The sequence below is a fragment of the Podarcis liolepis genome (genome assembly GCF_965112155.1).
Source record: "Podarcis liolepis genome assembly, chromosome: 9".
Taxonomy (NCBI): domain Eukaryota; kingdom Metazoa; phylum Chordata; class Lepidosauria; order Squamata; family Lacertidae; genus Podarcis; species Podarcis liolepis.
In genome coordinates, this window is record NC_139564.1 from 26,071,518 (window position 1) to 26,097,386 (window position 25,869).

Sequence of the window (25,869 nt, forward strand, 5' to 3'; positions counted from 1 at the left end):
ACATCCAACCTTTTGACTGATGACTGCAGAAGGACTTCATCTCCTTAGGATCAATAAAATGCTGCATGCGTTGGGCAGTGATTGACCACTTCAAGCTATACTTAGATCAACCATCCTATTATTTACCATAATATTTATTTGCTCTAGACCACTTTAAGATCGATATCATGAAGGGCTTGCCCTTTGTTGATGACTCTTGCTTTCACCTGGTTGACTTGTGCTATTTAGGTATAGCTTGTTAAAAATAAATAAATCCTGCTGCACTCATAATTAGGGGAGTACAGTATATATATATATGGTATGTATGCATAAGTCACACACTGCTGAGCAAAAAGGAGTGTTTAGGTGTGTCTACATAGTACTGGGTTAGTAATAAAACAAGAACTGCTGAAATCCTAAATTAGCACAGCCTTCCAAAAGGAAGTTCACATTGCAAGGTGTCTTGCACTGTGTTCACCTGTATGGACAGTGGCACACATTGATTTAATTATTTCCCTGATATCTGGGACCAATGAGCAAAGCTAAGAACATAAGAATTGCCTTGCAGGATCAGATCTGCATCAGAGCTAACACACTTTCCCATTTCAGGCTGAAGCTTAGACCAGGATTTTAAGATCTGGAGCAGGAAGTGCAATTGCACCTGCCCTAAACTCACATTGAGAATACTCTTTAAAATGGAAAGTAGATTTTTTGAGCCTAATCAGTTTCATCATGGATTTAGTGATGGCCATATGTAATGCTGAGAGTAGGTAGAAGAGGCGTGCAAGAGAGTGGCAGTAAGAGCTGCAAACCCATTGCCAGCTCCCTCTCCCCGTTCCGTGGTTTCAGTTGTGGGTGTGAACTACTTATCTGTCTTAAGTAGAGCTGGTTTACCTGTAATGCTAAGCCAAACTATGACTTTGTGTGAATATGTAAGCTGTTGGAGGCAAGATTGCGGCTGCTCTGCTTCTTCTTTGGTGCTGCTGCACTCTTGTAAGCTAAGCTGTGGTTTGACTTTGTGTTCAGATCTGGGATCATGCGTTGTCTTGCTCTAGACAAACCACAAGCTGTATCCACATTTTGCTCTTGGATTTGCAGCTTATGTATACCAGAAGGAGCACCTCCACCCGCATTGTCCGGATACTGAGATCCAGCTCCAAGGGCCTTATAGTGGTTCCCTCATTGTGAACCAGGGAGGGCCTTCTTGGTAGTGGTGCCTGCCCTATGTAACACCTTCCCATCAAATGTAAAGGAAATAAACAACTATCTGGTTTTTAGAATACATCTGAAGGCAGCCCTGTATGAGGAAAGCTGCAATGTGTGGCATTTTACTGTGGTTTTATAATTTGCTGGAAGATGCACAGAGTAACTAGGGCAAACCAGTCAGATTTGTGACATATAAATTATTATTTTTATTTATTTATTTATTTATTTATTTATTCATTCATTCATTCATTCATGTATGTGGTGGGGTATAAGACATGAAGAGAAGCAGCCTTGTGAAAACTCTTAGGACATACCCTGATTGCTGGTTGTGTCTTTCAGGAGAAGGTAGTAGCACACTGTGCCAACTCTCCTTCCTGCCTGCACTAGAAAGGATTTCCCTCCCTGTGTAGCAGCTTTTCAGTGCTTGCACCAGTTCCGTCTTCTGCTTGGCATTCTTGCAGAAGAACACCCCACAGAATTACTCCCTCCCTTTGATCAACAGGGGGAGGAATGAGTAAATAGTGAATGTGGCCTTCGGTTCAGAAACCTCCAGTTTAGTTACATGACGTATTTGGGAAAGAAAGATTAGGATGGGGAGCTTGTAATAAACTATTCTAGTATTGACTGGGTAGGTGCTGATGCACCCATTAATGTGATTAGGAAGAGAATAATCAGTATATAATATATCTTTTGCATCTGGTGGTATATTGGGAATAGTCATACAGTTACCTTCCACATTAAAAAAGAGTAACCATGTAGAACATAAGCAGTGAGTAAAGTGAGTATGAAATACCTCCAATGAGTTGCAAAGCTAATGACAATGTGAGATTTGCTGCATGGGTTTGAATAAAAACAGTAAATTACAACAAATATTATATTTGAAATGCTTTCTCTGACCTCTGTGCTGGAAAATAAAATGTATGGAAGCCATGAAAAAAATGAAATACTTATATTGAGGAAGTGCTCTAGTATTTATCTCCATTGTGGCACTGTGGTCTAAACCACAGAGCCTAGGGCTTGCCGATCAGAAGGTCAGTGGTTCGAATCCCTGCGATTGGGTGAGCTCCCATTGCTTGGTCCCAGCTCCTGCCCACCTAGCACTTCGAAAGCATGTCAAAGTGCAAGTAAATAAATAGGTACCGCTCCGGTGGGAAAGTAAACGGGGTTTCCGTGTGCTGCTCTAGTTCGCCAGAAGTGGCTTAGTCATGCTGGCCACGTGACCCGGAAGCTGTCTGTGGACAAACGCCAGCTCCCTCAGCCTATAGAGCGAGATGAGCTCCACAACCCCAGAGTCGTCCGCAACTGGGCCTAACGGTCAGCGATACCTTTACCTACCAGCTGTAATATTTGGATAGGTGCTCCATTTTGGGCAAAAAGATTCCTGCATTGCATGGGTTTGGAATAGATGACCCCTGTGGTCCTTTCCACCTCTACAGTGCTATCAATCTATGTAGTTAAGAGAGCCTCATGGCTCCCATACATGTTATTTTCCAGGCACAGAGGCCATCTGTACAATTCTACAAAAAACAGCAAATTGTTGTGAAGTCTGAAGTTTTCTTAATTTACCACTCAAGCTAGGACTGGAAGATTTCCAGTTCAAGCAGTCTCAAACTACCGGATTATCTTAACATTGGCATCCTGCAGAGATTTCAGTAGTCTGCAGAGTGAATTTTCTGAGATGTAACAGCTGTAGTTGCACCATAAAGCAAAAGATAATGCAGAGATTAATATTTTTTATGAAGGATTGGAGAGGTTCAAAAAGGGGGATTTGTATTAAGGAAAGAAAGGAAGAATATGGGGGATGGCATTTTCTAATGAGGAGAGGAAACCCTCTGTTGCCTATTCACTGATTTGTTGTGTAATGATGTAATGATGTACTAAATGAGCATTTGGATGTCCCATAATCTCATGTGAAATCAACAAAGAGTCTTATGGGACCTTAAAGACTAAGAATTCTTTTTATGTTGTAAGCATCTGTAGACTCTAGTCCACTTTACATGACAGATTGTGTGTGTATATACGTATACACACACAAACACACAAACACATAAACACAGTGTACAGAGAGAGAAAAAGGAGAGTCAAATAACAAGGAAATGCCAAAATTTCCACCTGACAATTCAGTTCAAATTTAAATGTGTGCAAAATAAATAGAGTGGCCATTCACACTAGCAGTAATTGGTGATAAACAAAAGAGTGGCTTTCAAATACCGCCCCGGGGATGGCAATAAAATATTTCCAGACTAGAAGAAATAAAAATGTATTCCTATCAGATTTGCATAACATACTCTTTCACAAGGATATTGCTGTACCTTACAGAGACTTGTTTGTTCCTTTACTCATAGAATCATATAATTGTAGACTTGGAAGGGACCCTAAGAGTCATCTAGTCCAACTCCCTGCAATGCAGGAATCTCAACTAGATCATACATGACAGATGGCCATCCAGTCTCTGCTTAAAAACCTCCAAGGAAGGAGAGTCCACTACCTTTTGAGGGAGTCCATTTCACTGCTGAACAGCCCTTACAGTCAGAAAGTCCTTCCAGATGTTTAGTCAGAATCTCCTTTCTTGCAACTTGAATCCTTTGATTTGGGTCCTAGACTATGGAGCAGTAAAACACAAGCTTGCTCCATTTCTTATGTGACAGCCCCTGAGGTACTTGAAGATGGTTATAATATTTCCTCTCAGTTTCTTCTTTATCATGCTAACCATATCAAACTCCCCCAACTGTTCCTCATAAGGCTTTGTTTCCAGATGCTTGATTCTTGGTTGTCCCCCTTTGCATATGTTCCAACTTGTCAATATCCTTCTGAAATTGTGGTGCCCAGAACTGGACACAATACTCCAGGTGTTGTCTGATCAAGGCATACTAGAACAGGACTATGACCTCCCTTGATTGGGACATTATACTTCTGTTGATGCAGCCTAGAATAGCATTATCATTTTTTGGTGCTGCATTACACTGTTGAATCAAGTTAAACTTGTTGTCTGCTAAGACCTCTAGATCCTTTGCACATGTACTACTGTTGAACCAGGTGTCCAACATCTTATATTGGTGCAGCTGGTTCTTCCTGCCTAAGAGTAGAACCTCACATTTGCCCCTGTTGAAATTCATTTTGTTAATTTGGGATCAGTTCTTCAGTCTGCTGGTCTCATCTTAAGTCCTGAGTCTGTCTTCAGTGGCACTGGCTACCCCTTCCAGTTTGGTGTCATCTGCAAATTTGATGAGCATTCCCTCAGTTTCATCCAAGTCATTTATAAAGGTGTTGAACGACAGGACAGAATCCTGTGGCACCCCACTTGCCACTTTTTTACAGGATGAAGAGGAACATTTAGTGAGCAACCTTTGGGTTTGCTCAGGCAATCAGCTACAAATCCACCTAATGGTTACCTCGTCCAGCCAATGTTTTACCAGTCTCTTCAAGAGTATCATGGGGGACTTTGTCATAAGCCTTGCTGAAATCAAGATGCACTACATCCACAGCATTCCACCAAGCGCCTTCTGCTTGCTTTACTTACTCCACTGGAAGGCTTTTCCTTAGCCTTCTGCATTACTTTCTGGCCATCCAAAATTTGTGCTTACCACATGCCTTCTCTCTTAGCAGTGGGAGGGGCAGGAATGTCATACAGTCATACCTCTGGTTACATACTTAATTCGTTCCGGATGTCCGTTCTTAACCTGAAACTGTTCTTAACCTGAAGCACCACTTTAGCTAATGGGGCCTCCCACTGCTGCTGCGCCGCCGCCGTGCCATTTCTGTTCTCATCCTGAAGCAAAGTTCTTAACCCGAGGTACTATTTCTGGGTTAGCAGAGTCTGTAACCTGAAGCGTATGTAACCCGAGGTACCACTGTACTGTGCTCAAGACTCAGTATGGCTTGAGGTGAGAATCCTATTACCTTCACAGTTATGAGCTGGGAAGGTTGGGTGTGGTGGTGGTGGGGAGTCTTCATCCATCTTTTGCAGAGTCTCAGAGACACTTGAAAAGCAGTAAGAAGTCTCATTGCCTTTCAGATGTCTCAGAGGCTTATTGTGGTACCAAGAAGATCCCCTTCCCTTTCCCCAAATCTTGAGAATGTCAGGGTTTCTCCTTGATGCTGCCTTCACCTGTTCAGGTGTGATGTAAACATGAATAGTGGATGCAGGGTGTATACATCATCCCTATGCATTCTGGTCCCCAACACTTGTGACTTTCCCACTTTGAATAGGAGGGTCTGTATGAGGCTTCTAAGTGTGTTCATGATTCAGGATCACATAGAGGCTCTCATTTGGTGAGCATGTTATGAAGCACCCTTTAGGCATGTCCACTCAATGCAGAGAAGTCAGGGGTGGAGCATGTGGGGACCAGTGTTTGCAGGTACATTTAGAATGTGGTGTGCCCCCCCCAACTTCTGTTTACATAGAGTTTTTAATGTATTTTTACTATTTTGTTGGAATCCACCCAGAGTTGCTGGGGAAACCCAGCCAGATGGGTGGGGTATAAATAATAAATTATTATTATTGTATATTATTACATTACTTAACACAGGTTAAGTGATGCACTCACTAGTGGAAGCTGCTGAGTGAGTTTGTTACCCAGTGGAACTCCCATTCACTTCCCTTGGAACACTTTCCTAATGCCTAGATCTCTTTAGTAATAGGCTGTCTTTTGTGCCTTGCTGAAATGCAGACACTGGGTCTGAGAAGAGCTCTTCTGTACGACTTCAGCCATTGTGCTGCCCAAAGGACCTTGCAGTACAGCCAAATTAGGGCCATTTAATTGAAGAGTTTTTGGAAATACCCGTTACCTTCTGCTTTGGACAATGTTGTGCTAAAAATAGAGGAATGCATGATTCCTCACTTGGATTAGGGAAAAGACCATTTATGTGCATTGCTTACTTACTCAATTATGGGCGGAGAGAGACTTCCGGCTTTGCTGTGGCTTTTCAGGCTCATTGTTTTACGTGTGTCTCGAAAGGGGTAGCTGTGCCGATTTCAAGAAATCATTGTTATAATGAATGCATTTGCAGGAGCAAATACTTCCTAGGTAGGTGGGGCTGGTGTTTTGCAAGGATAGGCTGTTGGGATATGCAATCTGCGGGGTATGCAGTCAGGGGATGATAGACCCCACCCCATCTGCACCTAATATAAAAGATAATAAAAGCTCATCTCAAATGTTCTGGGATAAGTCCCTCCCCCTCTTTTGTAATTAAAAAGATGCATTCTCTGTTTTCATTTCTCATACTCCAATAATCATCCTGTTTTGCTTTAATTTTTTATTCCTAATGTAAGCATTTCGCAAATCAGATAGCCTTTAAGTAATGTATACTGCAGACTAAGATATTCTACATTTTATTACCCTCCCCCCACAGAATTTTGCTGGCTGGGACAGGCTGAGCCCAGATTATGCTGCATGTTTTCCTTGCTGAAGTCCACCCTCAGAGCAGCACTGGGATCGCCTCTTAATGCAGCTCTCCTAATGCAGCCTCACGTGGACTCTAAAAAAACGACACAATGAGGACCTGACTATTCCCAGCTTCTTCCCTTCTCTCTCCCTCTCTCAGCTCACTCAGCCATGTATTTAGCTAGGAAGCCGCTACCTGCAGACTGAACAGGCTGCAGCCGGTCTGTTCTGAGCATAGCAACGTTTCCTCCTTATCCTCCCAATTCCTTTGTTTTTGGGTGGAGAAAGGCAGCAGGGTGGGGAGGAGAGAGAGAGAATAACTGCATTTAATAAGCAAGAGAAGGGAAGACTGGAATGGAGAGATGTGAGGAGAACAGAGCATATCATGTGCTTTTTAGCAGAGGCAGTTGCAGCGGCAAGTCATTAAGCCAGACTGCACCATTTTCTTCCCACCCTGTAACGAGGTGATGCTGGTAGCTGCAAGGAGCTGTCCACCCCTACCCACCCACTTCTAAGGATTCTACAGAGGTGGCTCCATCCTGGCTCTCTATCCAGCATATGCAGCCGGTCTGGAGAAATCCCAAGAGACCTTCCCAGCTGGTGAAATTTATGCATAGGATGAATTTTCTTCAGCCGTCACAGGAAATCTAAAGTGCTTCCTGCTTTTCTGTGAGGCTTCTCCTCCATAGCTCTCTGTGCTGCTGTGTGCATGTTCCTTCCTACATGTGTGCAGGGGGGAGCAAGGGGGAGACTTAAAAACCAGGATATGCCTATCTTGTGCTGAATTATGGATGCTGCAGAGGCTGGATCACAGCTGTGACCTATCAGAGGGTGCCTGAGGAGGAGGGGGAAAGAGGAAGAGCGGGAGAAGAGGATTGCCCTGTGGATTTCTGCCTTCCAGCATCACCTCATCTGTGCCCTTGCAAGATAAACAAATCGCCTGGATCTCAGTGTGGTGGGAATCGACTGCTCTGAGCAGGTGCTCCCCTCTGCAAAATGGCTCACGCCGCTGCTTCTATTAAAAAAGTTCGGGAGGCTGAAAACGATGAAAGGGAGAAGGAGAGAGAGAAGGAGAGAAAAAGGCAAAGGAAAATCTCTAGGGAAAATCGGAAGCGCAAGGTATGAGCAAACGTACCCCACCATCACTCTCCTCCCCCCCCCCATATATATAGGACACGTACACAGGTGTCCCCTGCAAGATATGCAGCAATGTCTCCCTTTCCACTTTCCACTCCAAAATTTTGCATCCCCTACCCTGCCATAAATGTTTTGCTTACTGCAGTGAGAGCAAATAAAATAATTCCTAGCCACATGGGTGCAAGCATATGAAGATGGCCAATGGCACTTCTTTTGCTTTTCTTCTTTTATCTTCAAAGCTCCTAGGCTCTGTTTTGATCACCCAGGAGCCAGGTGTTTTATGCCTCCAGCTGTTTTGAAACTGTTTACTGGCAGGGAATACTGCAATTTTGTGCTGCGCTTAATCAAGATAGGTTTTGAGGTCTGAGACATTTCCCCCCTTTCCCTCTGTTTCCTTTTTTTTTTTTTTTTTTGCTGTCAGGTCATTAGCATGCAGTTTTACATGAAATGCAAATGCTATAGACTGAATAATCTGTTCTGTTGCTTACTGTAGGCATCAAGTGTGGATCCTTTGCACCTCTATTAATGGGCATTTCACTCTGTTCATTTTACAGCATTGTTATGTGATTCATCCTGTACGCTGCAGAAGCTTTGTGTGTGTTTTTAATTAACTTGGGTTGTCTTCTGCTTCTCTGCTTTTCAATACTGACAACCATTCTCCAGTCATTCTTCTCTGAAGTATTTGTAATAATGCCACTGTTTCTGAGATGTGTTTAGGATTGGGAAGCTAGTGACAAGCTAAAACACCCTCCCCATCCCAATGCTTGTTGCTTATTTTGTCAGGGAAAATGATTTTCTATAAATTGGAAGAGAATATAACAACAATAGTGGTATTGTTGGATATTGTGGAGACCTGCATTGAGGTTATATTCTTCGCAACTCAGAACCACTCATATATTTTAGGGCAACCTCCCACTTGGCATTTGCCTCTGAAGGTATAGAGGTGTGGCTTTTTGTTTAAATGTACACTGTCAGGGGTGCAGATCATGAGGGTGTTTACTTAGTAAACAGAAAGAGGGCCTTCTTGATAGTGACACCCACCCTGTGGAATGCCCTGTTATCCGATGTCAAGGAGATGAGTGACCATACAACCTTTAGAAGACATCTGAAGGCAGCCCTATGTAGGGAAGCTTTTTAATGTTGATTTTTTAAATTATGTTTTTATATATGTTGGAAGCTGCCCAGAGTGGCTGGGGCAACCCAGTCAAATGGGTGGGGTACAGATAAATTGTTGTTGTTATTGTTGTTAGTGCATGAACACAAACCCTTCATCAGCTGAGTTTTCTCAAGTCTTGCTTAAAGAAGCAGGTGTACAATATTCACGTTTAATGGGATACGTTAATTTGTGTCCAAAAGGACACCTAGGCAGGGAAGCAGCCATTGGTATACAGTACAGGAAAGGCTTCCTTATTTGCTATGTTTTAACTCATCTGTAGTGCTACTTTGTCTTCTGTGCCTATATAAATTGTCTGCTGTTATATGCTCCAGGTGGTAATTGCCTCTCTCTCCCTTCCTTCATACACACATTCCTTCCTGCGGCCCATGTTGTTGTGCTGATATCACACAGGCATAGGTCCAGTCATACTACATTTTAACATGCAGATATGTTTAGCAAATTGCCAGAATTGCCATTCCTGCTGTTTGTTTCCCCCGCCCCCCTCCTCAGTGTATTTATGGATTGCATCTAATTCCCACCCCTTGCTATTGTGGAATGAATTATTCAGTCTAAAATTCATGACAATTATATATATATTGCCTGTTCGTTAAGCGGCTGGATACCTATGGGATGCCTGATGTGATCTGTCTGACTTCTTGAAGGCTTTGTTTGCTACGTTCATTAAGTTGCATTAGAATTCTCTTTATCAGGACATGAATGCCATTTCCCATATAGGCAGCACTGGGATGTGTAGCTGATGAAGGCAGATTGCGATTACTACCCTAATCCTCTAAATGGAACACTACAGCATAAGCCAGCCCTTTGATTATACGTTTGATCACTTCCTCATAAAACATATAGTATATTTTACTGTTATGTATAGTATATAAATATGATTACCAACTCATCTGTGCATGTAGAAGGGTGCTTTGCACTGAACTGATTTTGGAGAGCTCTCTCTGATTTTATCTGTTTTAAACCAGAATGCTGAGGCTCTTTAATTAAAGTTGAATATAATTAAACCAGTCCCTTCTGGCATCTCTTTTGCACAAACTGCTGCATGACCTTGATTAGAACCAGGCAGACTTAGAGGAGTCCACATGTTAGGAATATGTTGGCCACAGAGGATGGGGAGATCAGCATGTTCCCCTCTAAGAAGCAATAATAGGTCAGAGCTCAGCATATACCAGGGAATTACTATGCTTCTATTTGCTTTGTTCCGTTTAATATTCAGCAGCCAGCCTCACTGTGTCTGCCTTTTACTGCAGCTGCACATTCACTGTTACATAAATAGCCCCCTCAGTCGCACAGCAAACTTGCTTTCTAACAGGAATGGGTGTGGTTTAAGCAATGTTGCCCTTTACCTGTAGAAATATAAATCTGTGTGCACGGCAAAGAAGGAGATAACATAATGCTGTGTAATGTAAAGTGATGAGTGTACTTGGAATGTACACAGACCCTTCTTGGCAGTCATAAACAATTTTGGGTAGACAAAAGGCCTGAGTACCTTTCAGGATTGGGATGACAAAGGCAAATTATAGGCTGTGCACATAGCACCAGTTTAAATGCAGCTAGGTCCTTTCCCCCCTCAATTCAGATTGAATCTGGCTTGAGGGGAAACATATAAAAATGCCTAAGAAACAAACCAGCTGTACACACAGAATTGGCTCGATTCCTTCTCTTTACTTTAGGGGAAAGCGTAAGCCCTATGTACTAATGTTTCCTCAAGTTGGTATGTGTGAGACTCTGGCAAGGGTGTGTGCATTTTCAACAGGCCCAATCTGGCCTGCTCTTTTTTCTTACCAGGTTCCAAAGTGTCAAGGATTATGGTTTCCAAAAGTGTGATTCACAATGTCCCTGTGATTGTGATGTTGCATCTTCCTGTGGGCTCTGTTATCTCATATTGAATGGGAAGTGGGGGGGGGGAGGGTTCTGTAGGAGGAAAAATGTGGGAAGGTGGTAGCCTGTTGACTAGAAGGGAAACTGGGAAGTTGTGCATGAACCAATAAGGTGAGGAAGAAGCAGTATATGGAATAAAAGAACAAAGTGGGTATATTCTAGGTTAGGGTGATGAAAGGAAGATCAAGTAAGTTTATGGCAGGATGCGGGGGGCGGGTTTGTTTAATTTTAATTTTAGATTTTCTTATTACAGTGGTACCTCGGGTTACATACGCTTCAGGTTACATACGCTTCAGGTTACAGACTTCGCTAACCCAGAAATAGTGCCTCAGGTTAAGAACTTTGCTTCAGGATGAGAACAGAAATCGTGCTCTGGCGGCGCGGCAGCAGCAGGAGGCCCCATTAGCTAAAGTGGTGCTTCAGGTTAAGAACAGTTTCAGGTTAAGTACAGACCTCTGGAATGAATTAAGTACTTAACCCGAGGTGCCACTGTAAAGGGGTGAGGGGAGAAGATAAACATAAGATCTAAAAAAACCCTGTAAAATTACTTCCAAATATTGATACAGCAATGAAGTGCATTGCATATCAGTGAAAACTATGCCTAGAAATAACTGGCTATGGTTTTATAAAGTCTGAGAAACACTGGCATATCTATGAGCTGAAGGGTTTTATGGTTGTTGATAGGAAGCCACTCAGAAGGGTCTCTGTCCCTAAGAGTCTCTGCTTGCTATTGGCTGAGCAGATGTCATAGCAAGTCATCCAGATTCTAGAGAAAGGTTGGACGTAGATGGGGCACCTAGGAAAAGACGGTTGGAACATGGAGAAGTCTAAAAGAATCAGATGAGTGTAATCAGATGCTTCTTCAAAGACACACACAAAAAGCTTGATATTAGGAAGCCATGTTCTAGCCTTTCCTTGGCCTGCTAACTTTTTGCATGCGAGTTGTTATTTTTATGGAGGAGTGAGCATTCAGCCATGTTAACTCCTCTAGCCTGCAGTCTGAAGTGGTGCAGCCCAGACACAGATTTACCATCTCAAAGAGAACTACAGGCCTGTGCAGGGGGCCAGGGCAGCCAAGTACACTTGCCCTGTTTCTCAGAGGGCTAAGTTGGCTGGGGACCCCAGCTAAGGACAGACTGCCTTTTCGTTTGAGTTTATTACCTTATCCAAACAAGTCTTCCACCCCGGGCCTCAGACAAGCTCCAAGGCACCTATATGAGGCTTCTTTCATTTTCTTTTCATTCTTCTGCACCACCCCATGTTCTGACCCTCCTCTGAAGTAGAGTTCAGAATCAATTAGGAAATTAGGCTTGAGTTGAGAGTGAATCTGAGAGTCTTAATTTGCCTCGGTGTGCAAGAGGGCGTAGCCAGATATGATGAGACAGCTAGTCCCAGTGAAAGCAGTTTGAAAACATGTTTAGCAGAAAACAAGTGACTGCAGGGAAAGTGCATGTTGGATAAAATGCAGCCATTGGTTTTCATATTAGTTTTGTTGGAAATGGTCCCTGCTCATATCTGGGTACTCCATTTCACTGGCTGAAGAAATTAAGAACTTGTTTCTGAGGATAGGTGGGTGTGGAACGGGAGAGAATAGGCAGTGAGAAGAGCGTATGCATGGCAGAAGCTGCAGACTTGAATACATCTATTTACATATTGATTGCCAAATCTTTTGTTACATGTTAATATGGGTACACACACACACACATAAACACACACATACATGCATGCGCGCGCACACACACACACACACACACACACACAAAGTTATTCACTTCTAACCTTTAAAAATATGCTTTGTGTCCACAACTGTGTTTTGAGCCCAGGCACTGCAGGATTTTAAAATCTTCATTTGTCAGAATAACAGCATGTTTCACCTACCTTGTGATAAAGCTCTACCTCATTCGCTCATCTTACAGATCAAACCAGTTTGCCATATCACCAAAAATCTTTTAAAGGATTTCTGCAAATCGTGAAGACAATGTCTTGGTACCTGTGGGGAGCTGTTCTACGTGAACTGCTTGTTAAACAGAGGCAGCCACTACGGCATAGGCAGCTGTTGTGATACCCTCCAGATGTTGCTGAACCATCATTCCTGACCATTGGCCATGATTGCTGGGGCTGATGGGAGGGGAAATTTGTGCTGGAGGATTTCAGTCATCTAATTCCTTAGTTTGAACTGTATGCTGTTTGAAGAAGTCCATAAGAGGGCCCAAACAGACCCATAAATACTTAGAAAAATATTTGAGCTTTCAAAATCAGACTTTCTTCTAAAGAATAAATAATTACATTTGGTTATCTTTGTTTTCAAAGAATGTTTTTGACCACTGTCCTAAATCTGAACTATAAATTCTCAACTCCTTTCAGACACAGATAAATGTGAAAACTTTTTTTTTTTTACATAAAACACATTTCCATATCAAAACCATGTATGCTCACTTCCAGAGTAGATTAAATGTTTGCTGCTAATATATAATCCAATGATAACTATGTTTGTGACCCAGATGTAGATGATTGCTGAAACAACATCTGCCTTTCAAGGGAACCAGCTTAGTTTTTTGTTTTGTTTTTTGTTACTTTCATTTTTTAGGAAAGTGGAAAAGGTTGGCAGCAGTGCTTAGAATATGTGAAAGGGGAATAAGTACTAAACATCTCTGGCAGCAAAGTCTGTATATCTACATCTTTTGAAAGTTAGGAATGTTTTGAAAACTGATGAACAAGATAATAGGAGATCAACAGTAGCTGAAGCCAGAGTCAGTGATGGGCAGGCAATGGCAGGCAGAGCCAACTAATTCTAGTTTCCCCCTATCCTCCTCCTTACAAGAGCAACATTGGGACCAAGGAAGAGGAAGCTTACAGCACTGCAACACCCAAGAGTGTGTTGTATGTAAGAATGTAGACAGGGAGGAGCTGGCTGGGGACAGACTGAGGTTGGTGAGACATTTGCCCTAATCGACCAGCCTCCACTGATGGTGAGCATGTGAAATGTAGACTTCATTGAAGGGCATTGGAATAGTTCCATGAAGGAAATAACCAAAGCTAAGCTTGTGCTTACCATTATTCATAGCATACTAAGAATGTAATGAGATGCTTGGGTAGGTGCTGCCACACAAAATGCCCAGTCTTGACATTGTGCAGAATGGTCTACCTCTTCTGCAGAATGTTATGATCATTTGGGTATGTTGTGGGATGAGTCGATCTTTTAGGTATCCTGGTACCAAGCTGTGTAGGGCTTTCTACACCAATACCAACACCTCAAACCAGGCCTGGAGATCTGTTGGAATATGCTAGCTCTGGATTTCTTGCATGGAGCAAGGAGTTGGACTACATGACTTACAAGACTTTGTTGAACTCTGTCCAGGCACGGCGCGATTTGCGCCTCTGCACATGCGCGAGCGGTGAAACCCGGAAGTAACCTGTTCTGGTACTTCCAGGTTTCCGCGGGACGTAATGCAAAAAGACACAACTTGAAGCAGATGCAACACGAGGTATGACTGTACGTAATCTTGTTTGGAAGTTAGCAAGAGAATAAGCCATTTCTCACAGGCTGTGCTATAGCTACAAAAGAAATCATTCATATGTATTTAATTGTGAAATTTATGTTGTGTGTCATGGCTGTGCTGAGGTTTTTAGATGCCTTTATTTGAGGCACCTCACACACATACATGGCTGTGTAGCTGCAGGAGTCTGCCAGTGATGTCCTATGGATATGTGGTGCTGGGAAGGTTTCTTTCACTAAAACACTTACTTTGTGCTCATTACAAAGAGGTAATTGTGCTCTTCATGGCTCCCCAGCAAGACTAACTATGTTTTGCATCTGGACTGAAGTGATATGAAGATGCCATGGGTAGTGTGTGACCCAGAAGATGTCCCTGGGAAACACAACCTGCCCAGAACTGAGCAGAGAAGAAATATCAGAGTTGGGAGTACAGATGGGCAGTTGCACAGTTCCTGTTACTAATAATAATAATAATAATAATAATAATAAATTTTATTTATATCCCGCCCTCCCCAGCTGAGCCGGGCTCAGGGCGGCTAACAACAATCAAATAAACAATCAAATAATAACACATTCTAAAAATATTTCATTATAAAATTAGTTAAAATCAAATTGATGGCAACCGATTAAACAAAAGTCTGTGCAGGTTGCCAGAGGAGGGAGTCAGGCTGCGCCCTGACCGAAGGCCTGGCGGAACAACTCTGTCTTGCAGGCCCTGCGGAAAGATGTCAAGTCCCGCAGGGCCCTAGTCTCTTGTGACAGAGCATTCCACCAGGTTGGAGCTGCAGCCGAGAAGGCCTTGGCTCTAGTTGAGGCCAGCCTACAACTACAACAAGAGATCCAGTAAGACCCCACCCGCCTCTCTATCCCTGCAGAGGGAGGATCCGTTCAGAAAGAAGGAGGAAGGGACCTTTCCTTTTATGATGCATTCACATCCCACCTTTCCTTCAAGGAGCTCAAAGTGGCGTGCATGGCTCTCCCTGTCTCCATATTATTTTGACAACAACCCTGTGAGGTTGGCTAGGCTGTAAATCAATGGCTGGCCCAAAGCTCACCCACTGAGCTTCATAGCCAAATGGACATTTGAACCCTGGTCTTCCAGGGCTTAAGTCTTGACACTTTAACCACTATACCACACCACTTAGTCTTTGCTCTTATATAGACTGGATTCAATTTCATCATATGTTTTGCCAGCTGACCAAGTGAGGTGGTTGAGTTTGTGTGTTGACTCTGTCTGGCCACTGTTGCCATTAGGTCCAGAGGAAGATGCTAGTGAGCATTGCCTGAGCATAGTGCTGTATGGCTAGGGGCTCAAGCACCCAGGAAGTGGCCCTGGGCTGGACTTGCACCCTCTGAAGTGTTGGAGGGCCTGGCCAGGTTCCTTTAGAAGAGCCACAGTTATGCTGAAGGTTTCTTTTTCTTTAAAGCACCACAGGTCTTCAGTGCTATAATGATGTTCTAGGTTATGTTGCTACTGATGAACATCTTTTGATGTTCCAGGTTTAATAATGCAAGCATTTCCTTAATTATTTATGGTCTCTGGTTTGTTCCATGCTAAGCTGTATAACGATGTGTTGCCACTTGACATTTTTGAAGTTGGCAGCACACAAGAGGATTAGCATATGATGATAAGTGCCTGGTTAATTCTGCATCTTTTAGGGAGCTTCTTTTTAGGCCAAGCATTCTTGAGACTGGTGCTGTTGCTTTGTATGTAGAAGAGCAGGGAAACTGCATAGGATGAATGTGCATCCATAATACTTGCATGCCTTCTGCAAACCTCCTTCAGATATGCATCATTTCTCGGACACAGGAACTACTCACCCAGTGCCTCCATCTTGCCAGGATTCAATACATCTAAAAATGCATTTATAGAGATCTATCTATAGTTGTGGTTAGGCCTTTCACTGTGATACTGTTTCACCATATAAATGATGTACTCATGCAAAATTTCTCTTTCCCCCCTATTCTATTGCAGTAGCTTGCAATGATTAATAGCATTATTTGTCTGCTTTTTTATTTATATGCTCAATGTAGTGACATATGGCAGTTCTTGGATTAAAAGATCTCTCTGTCTCTGGTACTAGCAAGAGAGGATTATTATGATTAATGCATTGAACCATTCAGCATATAGGAAGGGCCTTCTGGTGATGGTTTTTTTCAAATATGGCTAAGAATATGCATTTGTAATTGGTTGAGTGTTTAATGGGTAGCGAGGCTAGAAGTGTTGTGCTCCAGATTGCTGTTTTATCCCACCATCATCTGCATTTGCAAATGTTACTTATCAGAGAGAATATAGAGCTGCCTCAGTGAAATGGCATTTGGTATGTGAAGCATAACAGAGTTGGTGAATTTTGCAATATGACGTGTTGGGCCTCCATTATATTCTGTTAGCATGGCACTTACCCAGTTACTGCAAATAAAACAGCATTTTATTTATATATCTAACCATCGTCCATTGCTAGGCAAATGGACATTAAGGAAGGGTATCACTTTCATACACAGGAAGATCAAGTAACTAAAATATCAGCTTAGGAACTCAATTGTAATCATATTTGAATCATTTTATAACTCAAAAAGATTTGACATCTCATTCCATTTTTAAAAAAAATTGTGATTTTATGAGTTATGGATCCTCATGTTGTTTAAGCTTGTGCCTTAGAGAAAATAAATAATAGAAGCGTGTCCCCGTTTTGAGGTGACATGCAGGATAATAGAATCACAGAATTGGAAGGCTCCCTGAGGATTATCTAGTCCAACCCCATACAATACAGGAATATGCAGCTATCCCATATGGGGATTATGGGACGCGGGTGGCGCTGTGGGTTAAACCACAGAGCCTAGGACTTGCCGATCAGAAGGCTGGCGGTTCGAATCCCCGCGACAGCGTGAGCTCCCATTGCTTGGTCCCTGCTCTTGCCAACCTAGCAGTTCGAAAGCACGTCAAAGTGCAAGTAGATAAATAGGTACCGCTCTGGCGGGAAGGTAAATGGCATTTCCGTGCGCTGCTCTGGTTCGCCAGAAGTGGCTTAGTCATGCTGGCCACAAGACCCGGAAGCTGTATGCCAGCTCCCTCGGCCAATAAAGCGAGATGAGCACTGCAACCCCAGAGTAAGCCACGACTGGACCTAATGGTCAGGGATCCCTTTACCTTTACCATATGGGGATTGAACCTGCAACCTTGGCATTATCAGCACCATGCTGTGACCAACTCAGCTATGTTCCTTTGTATGTTGAAATGTACATGTGTGAAGTTCCTGAGAATGTGAACTGTGGGTTGAAAGGCTGCAAAAAATGACCTGTGCTTCAAAGCTCAACTCATTCCCAAACTAACATGCATAGCCCCTAATTGGTATTCCCTCAGCTCTTCCTCCCTGCACCTGCAATATCATCCTCCTGCAAAGGTCATTATCATTATCTTACATAGCTGTTGTAAGGTTTGCTGTGACATCTTGTATGCAAAGAGCTTTGGGCATTTGTATTCCACTATGCAAACTGTTATTATTTTACCAGCTATCAGCAGTAGTGCTATATATGTCCTACTCTTGGATATATTTAGCTGTGTATATTTAGCAGTGTAGAATCTAGTGTTAAGTGCCAAAGCAAAATAAACAAAATCATCTTCCACACTTTCTCATTTCTGTAACTTGTTCATGTATTTCTAGCTGCTGTACCCATAATTTCAATAGGTGCTTTTGTTAGAGACTGCTCGTCAAATCATGTGAATTGTGTGTAAGGGGGGGTGGGATCACATTTTCTTTCCTTTAAAAATAACAAATTATGCTAGGGCTTCCATGAATCCCATAGCTTGGATGGCTACAAAGTGCTTAAATGGATTTATAGCTGCTCTTGATGTCAAAAACTAAGAGATGCTCTGCACCTGCTGTGCTTAAGCCACGTCCTTCTCAATATTTTGACTTTTCTCTTTACTCTGTGTAGTGCAAAATCCATATGGATAGTCATAAGGTTCAGAATGAATTTAAGACAAAGAAATGCTAGTGTTCAAATAAGATAAATATACTGATACTAAAACACACACTACTAAGAGCACAGCTGCAATGAACAAGTCCAGTGAAAAACATTTCAAGATAGTTACGAAGCCACACTTCTCAATCAGTTGTGTGAGAGGCTTTATGTCCTAATATATGGAGTATTTTAGCCATATTAACCCGTATGTTCAGTTCACACATTCAATTCATATTTTGCCAGTAATAGGCAGAAAAGAAGGTAGTGCTCAGCTGGTCCAAAGCTCTTTGCTGGAGCATCACTCAGTGCACTAGATGTGCGCTGCTCAGCCTTTCAGTATAGATGGATATGCTCAGAGGATGATGGAAAGGGGGCACTGGCTTTTAAGATAATTCTACTCAGTGTTATTTAGCAACTGAAAAATATTAATCCATAATTTTTCCCTGGAGATGAATTTGAAGAAACAACTGCAAATGAATACTGGAATTGAAAAGGACATTTCAAGGATAACCAAGCAAAAGTAAGGTCACTCAGTGAAACAGAAACGAAAGAACCGATCAAGGGTTGGTCTTAAGATGCTGATCTAAAACTAGAATAGAGACCACCATAGCTACTAGCCACAATGTTCTACCTTCAGTTGTAATCACAGGTGGGAAGAATACTGCTGCACTTAGGTCCTACTTGCTGGTTTCCCACAGGCACCTGCCTGCCCACTGCAAGAACAGGATGCTGGACCACTTGGGACATTGGCCTGAACTGACAGTTTTTCTTATATACCTTAACTCCCCAATGAGGGTAACATTAGGGCAGATTGAGATCAAGTTTCTCGTGGCACCATAAGCCAATTAGCCTCTAATGTGCCCAGCACTTTTCCATCAATGCCCTTTTGATTTCTTTGACTAATTCTAGATTCAAGAAGGTGAAAGCAACCTCTAACTTTTTTCCATTGCTTGTGTTTTTAATTATATAATACTGATGTACAGGCCAGATTACTGTCACAATCAGCTTTTGTTTTCAGTTTCTTAGCTGCTATGTGATATGGTAGATCTGAGAGACAGACCCAAATAACAATGGCATTAACGAGACCCTGGGAGTTTTCCACCCTTCCATAAGGACTTTGAAATTTAAGTCTCTAAATAATACACATGGTTTGATTGCTTTGCCCCGCCTCAATCTGGCAAAAGATGAAAATATTTGCTTTCTGAGTAATTTGCCCTTAATAACTTTGAAGCAGTGTAACAAACAGCACTAGCATTGTTAGAAGTTCACTGGCAGAAAGCTTGCCCCTTTCTTTGTCTTAGATATCTATGTAGATCACAACCATCTGCAAGTAGTTTTTGAAAGGAATGTGTGCTGATCAGTATTTGGCACCCTTTTAACTTAGTCCGTGGACTTTGTTTCCTGCTTGCCTATCCATTTATATGCTCTTAAAAGTATGCCATGCATTTTGTCAATGTTCTTCATCCAGTGGAATTCTTCAAATAACATTTATTGCCAGGCAGAGATCTAGTGTGTAGGACATGTCTCTTTTAATATAATTAATCTGAAAACTGGAAGAATATCAAGTATCGAAACCTGATGTTTCTATGAAACTCTCCTACTACTTTGGTCTCCCTTCTGTCCACCTCTCAGCTTTGAGTCTAAAGTAAATGGAATTTGTGGAGTTGCAACTGCACATTGGATTTTAAATTTCACAGTATTGACAGCTACCATAAATTTTTAGAAACCTTATTCATTAGACATGGAATGTGAGAGGGCAGAAATGTGTGAACAGGAAACAACACTGAGGAGGTTAACCTTTTATATTTATAGAGCATGCTTCAAGTCTCTGGGTTTGCCAACTGCTGTCTTTTATGACATTAAAAACATAGGACAGTGTTAAATAAAACAAACAAAATAGGCAGAGTTGATCTGTACACACAGTGAACTCTGCCACAAAGCTAGGCTTGAATTTTGCTGAACAGGAGGCAGCTCTGTTCTGTATTTGATGGAATGTCATGGGGATATTGTGCTAAGAGTTTGATATTTCCCTTTTCATATGAAGTTGCATGCATAAATTTTGATGCCGCAGATGTTTTAAAAAACGAGAGGCAACTATCTGCAACTATGGGAGTTTCTAAACAAGTCTGTTCATTTTTGCAGCATCCTCTGTTAGTCAGGCACTCTGAGACTTTTGCAGCAGAAGGAAGGTGCAGTGCAGTGACAACTCTTCCAACTCTCACCCGCCCATAGCAAAGAAATTTGTCGGGAGGGAATCCCACTGCCCCAGTCACACTGCTTCCACCAGGCCTGTGCATTGTTGGTGTAGCTGTCTGATTTGTTTTGTTGCCTTTGTGACCTTCTGTGAGTACTTGAAAGTTGCTTCACCCACCTCTCAACAAATGCCCCATCATGTTCTCCTAATCATATTAAGAAATCCTAAAACAGGTATTAGACTGGGGTTAGGGTGGAATTGCTTCAGATGTCCATAACCTGTCACATCAATATTGAATATGGCATGCCTGGCATCTTATCAGGCAAGGAAATAGTAAGAAGTTGGGTTTTTTCAAGCCTTGGGGTCTTCAGACTATCAATATTATGAATATTATGATATACTTGAAGTGTATATCAGGATGTTAGACCAGCATATTTAAAGTGGATTAAAGCAGTCTGTTGCTTTGGTGCTAAAAATCTATCTTTAAAGTTTGGAAAAGGAAATACACTGAAAATGTGAGATGAATGAATTATAAATGGATTGACATCTAGACACCTAACAAACGAATCAGGATGACCATTAATTGTCATATAACCACCCTGTAAATTTCAGAATGAATACACATTAAGGCTGAACATAGTCTAACCACCACATAAGCTTTGTACAAGCAAATCAGGATTAAAGCTGAACAGATAGTCTGGAGGAGTCCCATGAGCTTGTTGAATTTGACTGAGGATTACTATTAATATATCTAAATTTTGAGACCTATTGGAGATCTCAATACATGAAATCTGTTCAACTTCATATCTCAAAGCTTCCTTTGTCACACAAGTTGAATTTTATTACAATATCTAGCTATGCAATTGACACTTCCCTCTATAAATTGGCAGTAAATATAAATAATAAAATATTGCAGTAACCAAAGGCTGGACAACTTGGGAAAAAGAGAAGCACAGAGCCATTCTAAATTAACTTGACATAATTAACACGAGCATGAATTCCCCGTAGGTCAGTAATCCCAAAGGGTGAAAAACACAGTTATCCGATTATAAATCCTGGCAGCTGTGAAGGGTAACAAATCAATAGGGCAATAAAGATGTTGGATCATTGACAACTGGTTACTGAATATTGTTTGTTTCTTTAAAAAAATTGATAAAGAAGAAACAATTTTGTACAAAATCAGTAAGTACTTGAAAATGTGTGTCAAAATAACGAAAACCGTAACAGTTACCTTTAGTACACTTTAGTTTAATTGAATATACTTTTGGTATATTCAGTGGGTTGGAACCAGATTTAGGCCTTCTTCACCCAAGAACAGTAAACTGTGGTCAGAAACAAGCCATGGCTTATGGTGAATGAGCAGCGTGTTAGTGCATGCTGCAGTCATGCTTCCTTCACTCCCCCAGGGAGCAGGGGACAAAACCATAGTGTGGATGACTTAGCGGTACATGCAAACTAGCTTTCATGGTTTGTTTTTCCATACAAACTACAAAGTGCTAAACCAAAAGCAAACAATGGCTTCCATTCATTATAGGTTCAGAAAGAAACAGAATACGAGTGTTGGTTCATACGTAATGCTAACTCAGCCCCTCCATGCTTTGCTTATTACCTCCGGAAAGGGAGAAGCGAAGTGTTCAAGATTGAGTAGCATGTGCCAACCAGCATGGTGCTTCTCCTTTGTAGCAGTTGTTGTTACTTCTGGTAATCTTATTTGTACCCCACCCATGGGATACAAGGCTGCCTTCAGATAACTTCTAAAGGTTGTATAGTTACTTATCTCCTTCACGTTTGATGGGAGGACGTTCCACAGAGCGGGCACCACTACTGAGAAGGCACTCTGCCTGGTTCCCATAGTTTGTTTCAGTGTATGGCTTACTGCTGCATGCAAACCAGACAATAGTCATGCTTGCCATAAGGTAAAGGTAAAGGGACCCCTGACCATTAGGTCCAGTCGTGGCTTACTCTGGGGTTGTGGCGCTCATCTCGCTTTACTGGCCGAGGGAGCCGGCGTACAGCTTCCGGGTCATGTGGCCAGCATGACTAAGCCACTTCTGGCGAACCAGAGCAGCGCACGGAAACGCTGTTTACCTTCCTGCCAGAGTGGTACCTATTTATCTAGTTGCACTTTGATGTGCTTTTGAACTGCTAGGTTGGCAGGAGCAGGGACCGAGCAACGGGAGCTCACCCTGTCGCGGGGATTCAAACCGCCAACCTTCTGATTGGCAAGTCCTGGGCTATGTGGTTTAACCCACAGCGCCACCCGCGTCCCCATGCTTGCCATAGACCAGCTGAAATAAATGGGACACCACTAATGTATGTCATCTTGCTATCAGTTGGTCTCCACAGTGCAATCCCAGCTATGTCTACATAGAAAAGTCCTGTTGAATTCATGGAGGCTTACTCCCAGGAAAGTGTGGTTCAGATTGTAGCCTAAATCTGGATACAACCATATGTCTACTTTTCTGGTGATAAATATAATTGAGTTTGTAGTCTTGGCAAAGCTCCAATTGGCTGCGTGAGGCCTGCTTCTAAGATTTGTACTTTAGAGAGCATGGCTGCTTGAGCAAAATGGTAGTGGCTCAAAGTGCCTAAAGGATACTCAAATGCTGTAATTCTGCAGAATTACCAAAGGAATTCTATGAGGCTATGACTCATTCACCTAATGCAGATTCAGAACAAACAAATATGCCATAGTTGCATATTTATTAAGTACCATATGATGATCTTTTAAAAAAACAAAGCACTACATATCTAGTAGCATTTGTGTGTTAAATACAAAATAATTGGCATTTTGAATTAATCATTTCATGTGAAAGTTTTTCTCCTCCCGCAATGCCCCCCCCCTCTCCTGGAAAGTACTGGGGTGTTAGCATACAGCATTCTGAACTGTAGTGCTTTGGGCAAGCACCAAGGGATAATGTGAACAGTAGAAGGGTAGGGGGGGGGAATCAAAACATTCAAAGGCATGCAGCTGGGTAATTCAATAACCCTTGTATGCAGAGGCATTTCACACAGTAGGACTTTAACTCTGTGCTAGTCAGGCTGCCTGTATGTCGCTTTCCCCCTCCCCATTCAATTTACATGCATAGCTGGCCTAGTAGGTGTAAAAATAGACAGGCAGCGCCTGAATTGGAAATGGTCACTGAATGCTGTCTGCAGTTGCTGAGGTTTCCTTTCGACACAGGGCAGCCTGCAGAAAGAAAACTCTGGCGAGGGGAGTTGAGGGGAACAAAGCACGGGGTCAGTAACTATCCTTCTGGATTGTTTACTGTGCCCCTTTGGAGTGTTTAGGACACTTCAAAGTCAAACCCACTTGCAGGAGTGAGCGGGGAGGACTGATATGGGCAATGCACCCGTTTGCCAGGCTTGTCACACGGACAAGGGTGTGAGAGTGCAAGGAAACATACAAGATGTGGATAAAATTCCAGACTACTATGGATGCAACAACGAAGAGGCTAAATATCCTGAGACACTGGTAAGTCTAAAGAGGCGACAAAGGGGATAAATAGGCCTTTTGACTGTGTAGAAAAGAAGAAGACGACCTCTTAGCAAGAGAACTCTTTGAACCTGCTTACTGGCAATGCTGAGCAGTGAAATAGGGTCTGTGACTTTAAAAACTGCTGGTGGCTGGATTCAGATGGTCATTCTTGGGGATCTGTTGAAGAGCAAAGTAGCTCCTGGAATGTGTTTCCAAGCATGTAAAATATAAGATTGTAAGTAGCAAAAAAACTCAGGAGATAGAGCTCCTAATAAATAAAAGAATGTCTTTTACTATATTTTTGTAAGTAGACATTCCAAAGAGACTGTACTGATGTCTCATTTGAGAACATAAAATCAATAAATTGCATTTGATGGACTGTGCTGTTCCGTTAAGTATATTTTCCATAGTTTAGGAGATATATAAAGGCTCAGTTACAGAAAAAAGTTCATTACACAGGTCAATGTGATCTCTCATGTTGTCAATGTTTGCAATTACTTAAGCCAAAGCAAAATTTTTCAAATATTTTATTCACTATATAAGTATTTAGCAGTCTAATTCCATGCATCTTTACTTGGAAGTAGGTACTGATGAGCTCAGCAGGACTTACTTTCAAGTAAGTGTGTCCATAGGACTGCAAGCTTAGTGAATTTTGCAGGAGGGGGGAAATGCCACAAATGTATAATTTTAAAAACTGCATTCACATTTCAAGGTTAATTGTGCTGGCTCGCTCCACTATTCTCCAGATTCAGCCAGTTCTACACACTTTCACTTGAAAGTAGTTTCATGTTCATCACAGAAATAAAATGTTTGCAGTAAGAAGGGAAGTCAGATGGAATCTGAGTAGAAATCATATAGCAAATGAAGACTATATATCACATATTTCATCAAATGTCAAAGCTGTTTAAGAAGAATTTCTTTGGTATCAGTTCAAAAGTAGCACTCCCTTATAATGTATGGTTGCAATTGGCAACTTTGCATCAATGCAATCTCATTAGGAGTGGCCACGTGACATGTTTGTAACCCCACCCACAGATTTTTGATATTCCACTTCTCCTTGCTAGTTTCCTGTCAACAATTTAGCAAAAATAATTATTATTATTTTACATTTTCAGTGTTAATATGGCATGCATTTTTAATTGGTAAAAGCTAGTTGCTTGAAATCCTTCCCTTATTTCAATCACAAGCAAAACTATTTTGTAAATAGCTTATTGGGGATTTTTCTACTGCATTTTTGCCTCACTCTGCTTGCCTTCAGAATTAAGAACAGTTAGAAGTAGTTTCCCTTTGGAATTTAACTGAACAGTCAAATTTACAGCAGCAGTTGAGTTCAGCAAGAGAAATTGAGGGGGAGGGAATCTGTAGCAATCTGCCCCTTGCCTGAAACCCTGGAGAGCTGGTGCCAGTCATTTTGGAGGAAAGGGTCGTGGCTCAGTGATAGAGCACATGCTTTGCATGAAAAATAGTCCAGGTTCAATCTCTGGCATCTCCAGGTAGGGCTATGAAGGAAACCATGGAGAGTCATTATTTGTCAGTGGACAAGTTTGGAATTTTCTGTTTGGAATTTCTGTACAAGTACAGTACAGAGCACTGCAAACCATGATTACCACAATTTATGGGAGTTAGTTGCAGTACAGTCTGTATGATTTTGCAGTATTTTAGGTTCAGTATCACTGAAATGGGTAATACAGTTTGTGAGGTGAATAGGTTTGTCATTTGGAATAGAAGAAATGTTGTTATGGTTGAAATTCCATGAGATGGAGTGGTGTGAATCCTGATTATAACATTTAATAGGTGTTAGTGCAGTACAGCAGGTCTGTTTGACTTCGTTATATAATGTTGAAATGGGCTAATACAATTTAGTTGGTGCATAAATTTCATTGGGAAGAAAGGGCAGTATGGTGATGGCTTAAAATCTGTGAAATGTTGGTAACTTAGTCTTTCCTCCCATTGTAGCAATATCTGCTTATTGAAGCT

The 25,869-nt window shown here is 41.9% G+C and overlaps 1 protein-coding gene across 22 annotated transcripts in view; it reads left to right on the forward strand.

Annotated features, from left to right (window-relative positions):
- The window catches only part of ANK2 (ankyrin 2), a 322,811-nt gene that overhangs the window by 153,003 nt on the left and 143,939 nt on the right, over positions 1-25,869 (forward strand). For 2 of the 22 annotated variants that reach the window (XM_083459176.1, XM_083459174.1), the window contains exon 1: positions 6,751-7,688. The exons of 15 other annotated variants lie outside the window; for them this stretch is intronic. In XM_083459176.1, coding sequence (XP_083315302.1) covers positions 7,566-7,688 — 123 coding nt within the window. In that variant the 5' untranslated portion in view covers positions 6,751-7,565. Of the gene's footprint in view, positions 1-6,749; positions 7,689-21,279; positions 22,331-22,697; positions 23,890-25,869 lie in introns of those variants that run through there. 5 more of the 22 variants (XM_083459164.1, XM_083459160.1, XM_083459159.1 and 2 more) reach the window with 4 other exon arrangements.